The following is a 7,043-nucleotide window of genomic DNA, read 5'->3' as shown; positions in this document are numbered from 1 at the left end:
CACTGATGTACACACACTCATCACTGATGTACACACACTCATCACTGATGTACACACACTCAGCGCCGCCACACACTCATCTTGGTACTTTTCTGGACCTTGAACTTGGTAGTTACCTTGCTGTCTATGGGAGGGTCAGAGAGCCCTCAGATTTCATCAAAAATATCTTAGTGTTCTGAAGATGAACGAAGTTCTTACGGGTTTTGAACAACACGAGGGTGAGTAATTAATGACAGAATTTTCATTTTTGGGTGAACTAACCCTTTAAATAAGTATGTATATACATATGGAATATACAGAATTTTCTGTGGATCCCTTCTCACTCCCTTGCAGCCCCTGACCCTGTGTTTGAAACCTCTGCTTTAATGCAAGTGTGTCAGTTGAGCTTCCTCAGAGATTTTCATATAGCAGTGCGTGTTTGGACCTGTTGAGCTGCGCGTTTAAAGAAGCCTGAACTTAAATAACCGGTCGGTTTTCCCTCTGAACACAGGTTGACCCCCTCCAGCCACAGAGGCATGGAGGAACGCCCGGCGTACGGGAGCATGCCGCGACTCAACGAGCAGCTCTCCCGTCACAGCAGCCTTCTCTGCCTCGACAGCCAGTCCAGACACGGCAGCGCCCGAGACCTGAGCAACGCACCGGCCGCTAGCATCACGCACGGATCCAGTATGAACTGCATGGTGGAGGGCGACGGGACAAGTGCGTAACCCAGAGACTAGCCTCCTCATACTGAAACAAGAGGCGTAGGAGAGTCCCTGTTCTGGAGCCGCTAATGGACAGACATGCGTTTTTGGCAGCAGCAGGGGAATCAGAAACTCAATGCATGTGTGTTGACAGAGCTGTCCTCAGGATTTGTCCCATTAGTGGCGCACCTGAGTAACAAGAGATGTTTTCTTTGATACTGTGACAATCTGCTGGATGAAGTTTACTGCATGTGATAAAGCAGCGCCAGGATGGGCCGCAGCTGTCCGATGGGAGATTTTTTCCCATTACATCCATCACACAACCCAGTTTAAAGAGTTCAAGGATCACTGATGCTTGAAGATTGATGACTGTCCCATTAGAGATCAGATTTCAATCCCTCTAAAGCCGAAGGATGGTTCAAAGAGAGGGAGGATCAGCAGTTCTGTGCCTCTGGCAAGCTATATTTAGTTTCTGGTGGTAGTTTGGTTGAGAAGGCATGGATAAATGACGTACCAGAATCCTCACCAACACCTGATGTGCTTTTGTTCGGCCGCTTGACGGCTGCCTACCTCATCACATCGTATCGCTCTGACCTGCATTTCCTTCCCACACTCGTGTCGCATTACAGAGCTAAAATGGGCTGCAAATGTTGACTTTCAGAACATCTTGCACGTCGATGCTTTTCCGCCCATGTGTACAGGAGTCTTACGCTTTGTAAATGGTGCTTCTTATGTTGCTTCATGAATATTTCAGCAGGCCATTTCTACATGCGCTCTACTTTGGCCAGAGCTCGTACACAAAACGCCTAGCATGGTGAATTTTCATGAATCGTGCTCTGCTTTACGACCCGCTTTAAGAGTGAAGTTGAGTGTTTTTGTTTACATGTTGGATGAGATTGGTACTCAGTGCCTAAACGTGTGACTTTGGACCTGAGCTTTGTAAAAGCTGTTTTTCTGATCGCTGTTACTGCTTCTGCTGTACCTTTGCCTTCGGTTTCCCCGAGTACACTTGATTTTCATGCTCGATTCTTCTGTCCACTTTTCTAATGAGGAATAATATAGCACTTTAACCGTGGCTATCTGTTGAATGTGTAGACATTAAATCCATTCATAGTGTCATGCAAGATTTCAAATAAAGCTTTTGTAAAAAAAAAAAAAAGTGTTTTGTAGTTCCCAATTTTATTGAAATAGTCCGATAATGAGCTTTCCATGTGAAAAGTGGTGTCCAAACCAATACAACAGTATTCCACCTTAAACACACTTGTGCAAAAAAAGAAATAAGAAAAAGGTCTACATTGCAGTATGGGGTAATTCATGTTCATGTCCCAACCATTCACGTCACACAGGTCAATAAAATACAATAAAAATACAACAAAACAATCTAGCCGTACAGTCCTTAAAACAAGTGATTACACCTATGACATGCAAATCTGTACACAGTCTTACAAAAATCAAAATCAAGAAGAAATTATATGATATGTAGCAATTTACCAACAAGGCAAACAAAATCCACATGTGAAATGCAAGTGTGAATGTGTCTTTTAACAAAAATCTCCAGTCATCATCTCTCATTCTAGTCCATTCTACCTACACTGACCAGTTTACACTGATCTAAGAAAACTAAGGCACCTCCCGCTCTAATATTGATCTATTCATTGCTAAGTAACAGTTCTAAAGATCAAACGACCGAAAGATCTGGACGTCTGTCATTTCTACCATCTCGATTCCTCCATTCCAACATATAATCATTGGTTCTGACATACCTGAGAACATTTCAAACAGGTTTCCTGTTCATGTTAATACCATAACCCTGGCAAATTGTTTCTAACCCGTTACAGCCTTATTAGAAAAAAACTACATTATGAATATTAATTTCTGTTTGGAAATAACCATGAGCATGGAATAGAGCAAATGCATAACTAAGGTCCAGAGTGACAACCGAGCTCTCGATTTTAAAACAATGCGCCGAGTTTGCTGGACTGAGTTTGCTCCACAGTGAAGGTTTCAATAGTGCTTGCATATAATGGAACATACTAAATGCTGCCAATACTAAATAATAATAAAACCACAGATACATATGCACAAACTTTCATCAATTCTGTCCTTGGGTGCGCTTCAATACTGAAAGGTCATTCGTTTTTCAGCATTCTTTAAAAGAATAATTCACTCAAAAAACTAAAAAAAATAAATCTGCCATTGTTCTAAACCCATATCATTTACTCCTTTTATCATTATATTGAGTAACAATGTTTTTAATTTCAGCAATTTTAATTTCACATAATATTTATGTGTGTGCACTGTGCACACACACACACACACACACACACACGTTGGTAAAGAGTGCTTTCAATATTCATAATTTCATAGCAGGTAAATTTCTCCATTTCACACTGATATGTGAAATACATATGGTACATTGCAACTACTAAAGAAAATGAATTAAAAAAATAAAATCAACAATAATAATATACAGAGCTGTGTAGATTACTTACAAATTGTAGTCAGTTACTGATTCCAAATTACATGACAAAAATTGTAGTTAGTAACGTAATCCAATACATTACACATTTTAGGTAATATAATCAGACTATTATAGATTACTTTTAGTCTAACTATACAGGACAAAGTAAACCATAAAGGTTTGCAACAACAAAGGTGAGTAAATGATGTACATTTAGATTTTTGAGTGAGCTAAACAACCTGGAATATTTTGGAATTCTGAACAGCGTCTTGTCTGCAGAATGTTTTTTTTTAGGGAAATCAATTTCTCAGTTTAACAAATCTGACATATGCTTTTCAAAAGCGAGCAGTAGTGCATGTGAATAATTCATAAACGCCAATTAGTGTATGAAATCGGACAGAGGGACAGCTAAAATTCACGCACTGACGAGATTCTGTTGGAGACGTAATGGCTTGGCTCTCTAATCTGAGGTATTTTGAGGGTCAGGGATGTTTGATAGTCTGACCCTGCACATTTAAAACATCACTACAGCAGCTTTACTGTACGCCCTCGATGAATTTGTATTAAACATCAAATGACCTAATCTCCAGCTGGTCCTCGCGGTCCCTGTTGAGTCATTATGAGCTGCAGGAAGTGTTAGAGGAAGAGGCAACAGCTAAATGCACCAGTGAGTTTGAAGCCCTTTGAATGCTTCAGCTGATGAGTTTAGTGTTTCTCCATGTCACTCAAACATGAAACGCTCTGAAACTAGTGGTCCAGGTTACACTACATTATATTCACATGTACACCTTAGGCAAAGTTTGGTTCTTGTGAGTTAGAAAACAAAACAAAACTTTAAACACTGAAAATAAAAACAAAATACTAAAAGAACAAAAATTAACAATAATAAAGAAAAACCCCTCTTTGGAAACAGCATTATTGCTTCGGTAACAGAACCATGAAGCACAGATGTAGGCAAGAATAACATGAACACGGCTGCAGTGAATCTCTGTTACATTCAGCACAACAGCTTATTTATGATCACGTGACTGTACGTGTTTGGAGTGTGAGTTTAATATGGATGCAGCGATATATACACATCTTGATTTCTCTAAATGCTAGATCTTGTACACAATGAAACACAAGGAGATTGCATTCATGTAAATCATTCTTAGAAAACATTCTTATATCAGTTTGTTAAATGTTAAATATTGTTTGTGGATTTAAAATTTCATTCAATGATGCACTAAATTTATAAACAATTTCACTGCTGCGCCTCGTAAATGTCATATTCAATTCAAAGATAAACAAGAATGGTTTTTTTTTTTACGAACTTCACTTTTGCTTTCTGTATCTCACATTCAGTGCAACAATTTCACTCAAGAATTAGTTCGTTCAAACAATTTTAAGGTTGCATTCAAATGACAATTTACGTATAAATGATTTATGAAAAATTTCACTGTGGCGAAATTTAATGGCGACCATGTGAATCTTACATTTAATGCAACAATTTATGCAAGAATGGTTTTACAAAATTTAACAAAGCAACAATTAAGCAAAAATTGTTATTGTATATGAATAATTCGCTGTGGTCATGTGTACCTTGCTTTCAGTTCAAGATTATACAAGATTTTATGAATGTGAATGTTTAATGCAACAATTTACGCATGGATGTTTTTATGAATGATTTCACTGCAAGCTTGTTAACGTCATATTCAATGGAAAATTGCACATAAGAATGGCTTTATGAAAAATGTACAAACAAATTATTCTCCTTGTGTTTCATGAATGAGGCCCAATACTTTTTTGTAGTGTTCCCTTGCAAATCTTGACAATTTCAGTGGAATTACGAAAAACTAGCATATCTTGACAAAATAATGCTTACGTTGACATAAAATGTCTGCATAATATACTAGAACCTTGACCCGGAAAATAAAAAGGAAAAAAGACTCTCAAAGCCAAGTCACACTTATTTAAAAACAGAATAGTGTTATGATTTCATTATATATTATACTCTACTTAAACTCTATTTACATTATTGAACTCAGAATCTATTCTTTAACTCTGACCTCTGACTGTGAAGGTCGGCATGGCACTGGAGGGTAGAGGCTGAGTTATACAGTAGTGCCACTCTATCGATTGGGGCTGAACTCAATTGAAGTGTTCATGTTTTATCACACGGATTGGAATGCCACAAACAGTTTTCCATGATCCCCGATGAATGTTTTCATGATCTTTAGTGTTATGCGTTTAAAGTAACATCCCCCCGGTCCATTAAGACTTTTGAATGCATATTTTTTTTCTTGTGTTAGATGAGGCACACTTGTTAATAAACACTGATAAATTCACGTTAAAGATCTGTGTTTGTCGTTTTCGACCCCGTCCACACCTGTGGCGGTAGGTGATAAGCTATACTCAGTGGTCTGTTCCCCCATCCATCACAGGAACAGGAAGTGTGGTGATGGGTCCACAAAAGGGATGTAAGGTGCATGTGTACAACAATCACACGTGTAATGCATATGCACACTAATACACGCAAACACACACACACACCTGGGCCCAGCGGCGCGTTTAGGAATATGACGTATAAGGAGTCGGCTCTCTGTCTCTCTCGGGGCCCCACCAGACATCAGAAGGTAGTGGTATAGGGGCTGAGCTCATGTCTCCCAGCCCAGGTGCTCGCTGCGCTCCAGAGACTGAGTCTTGCTCTTGTGTGGGGATGAAGGGCTCGGGGGGCTGCTCAGGTTGGAGCTGTTGGAGGCCGTGGAGTGACGTGGCGAGTCTGAATCCTAAAAGCAGAAGACGAGGGAAAAGTTAGTGACAAAACTTTGTTTTCTTTCTGTAGGCGTTATTTTGTATTTATTGTCCTTTCTTGTCTATTTTGATCAAACATCACACTCAGGCCAAAACTAATCAATAATTTATTTATAAGTATGTTAAATATAGATGTTCAAAATGACATTTTGTAAGGGAATGAATTGTCTGAATCACATGGAGTTAAAGAAGCTTGCATGGGGTCATGTGACCAGACACTTATGAATAATTAGAATAAAGAGTTCAAAAATTTGAAGTCAGTAATTATTATTTTTTTTTAATACTTTTATTTAGTAAGGGTGCATGAAATTTCATTGAAAGTGAGAGTAAAAATGTACAATGCTACAAAAATATATTTAGTTCAAATAAATTCTGTTGTTATTTTTCTATTCAAATTTTTCAGAATCCACAAAAATATTAAGCAGCACAACTGGTTTCAACATTAATAATAAGAAGAAATGTATAAGAAATAATAAGAAATGTATAATAAGAAATGCTTCTTGAGCACCAAATCAGCACATTAGAATGATTTCTGAAGGATCATGTGACACTGAAGACTGGAGTAATGATGCTGAAAATTCAGCTTTCATAGGAATAAATTACAATTTACAATATATTAAAATGGAAAACAGTTATTTTAAATTGTAATAATATTTCACAAAATTACTGTTTTTACTGTATGTTTGATCAAATAAATGCAGCATGAAATATTTATTTTAAAAAACATTAAGGACCTTAAGAAGAAAAACCTTAAGAAGAAAAGTGGATTCTGCATAATATGGCTGTATTGGTGCTTTAAAGATGAGTTTCAAGAGACTTCACTGAGATGGTGGTACCATGTTAATAGTCTCACTGGTACTGCTATAACCAGTTAAAACCTCTATAAACCTACACCTCTAAATTCATCCCTTTTAAAGAAACACCACTAAAAAAAAAAGAATAATCAACCTCACTAATTTCCTAGTTAGCTGTAGCTGTGTAATATTCAAGAACAAATGCTGTAACTGCCATATAAATATTTAAATGTTAGAACTAGAGAACAAATCACCTATCAAAATTGCTAAAAAAAAAAAAAAAAGAAACTAAACATTTACTAAAAATGTATC

General features: G+C 37.5%; 2 protein-coding genes across 5 annotated transcripts in view; one reads left to right on the top strand and one right to left on the bottom strand.

Annotated features, from left to right (window-relative positions):
• Positions 1-1,957, top strand: part of fzd3b (frizzled class receptor 3b) — a 38,008-nt gene extending 36,051 nt beyond the window's left edge. Inside the window, exon 7 of the mRNA XM_016492270.1 lies at positions 491-1,957. Coding sequence (XP_016347756.1) covers positions 491-707 — 217 coding nt within the window. The 3' untranslated portion in view covers positions 708-1,957. The remainder of the gene's footprint in view (positions 1-490) is intronic.
• Positions 1,958-3,212: 1,255 nt separating this feature from the next.
• Positions 3,213-7,043, bottom strand: part of cdc42bpaa (CDC42 binding protein kinase alpha (DMPK-like) a) — a 77,504-nt gene continuing 73,673 nt past the window's right edge. For all 4 annotated transcript variants that reach the window (XM_016491940.1, XM_016491966.1, XM_016491948.1 and 1 more), the window contains one exon: positions 3,213-5,912. In XM_016491940.1, coding sequence (XP_016347426.1) covers positions 5,781-5,912 — 132 coding nt within the window. In that variant the 3' untranslated portion in view covers positions 3,213-5,780. The remainder of the gene's footprint in view (positions 5,913-7,043) is intronic.

This window comes from Sinocyclocheilus anshuiensis, unplaced genomic scaffold, assembly GCF_001515605.1.
Source record: "Sinocyclocheilus anshuiensis isolate Anshui unplaced genomic scaffold, SAMN03320099.WGS_v1.1 scaffold261, whole genome shotgun sequence".
Taxonomy (NCBI): domain Eukaryota; kingdom Metazoa; phylum Chordata; class Actinopteri; order Cypriniformes; family Cyprinidae; genus Sinocyclocheilus; species Sinocyclocheilus anshuiensis.
Note: the sequence above shows the minus strand (reverse complement) of the source record. Positions and strands in the feature narration are given on the sequence as shown.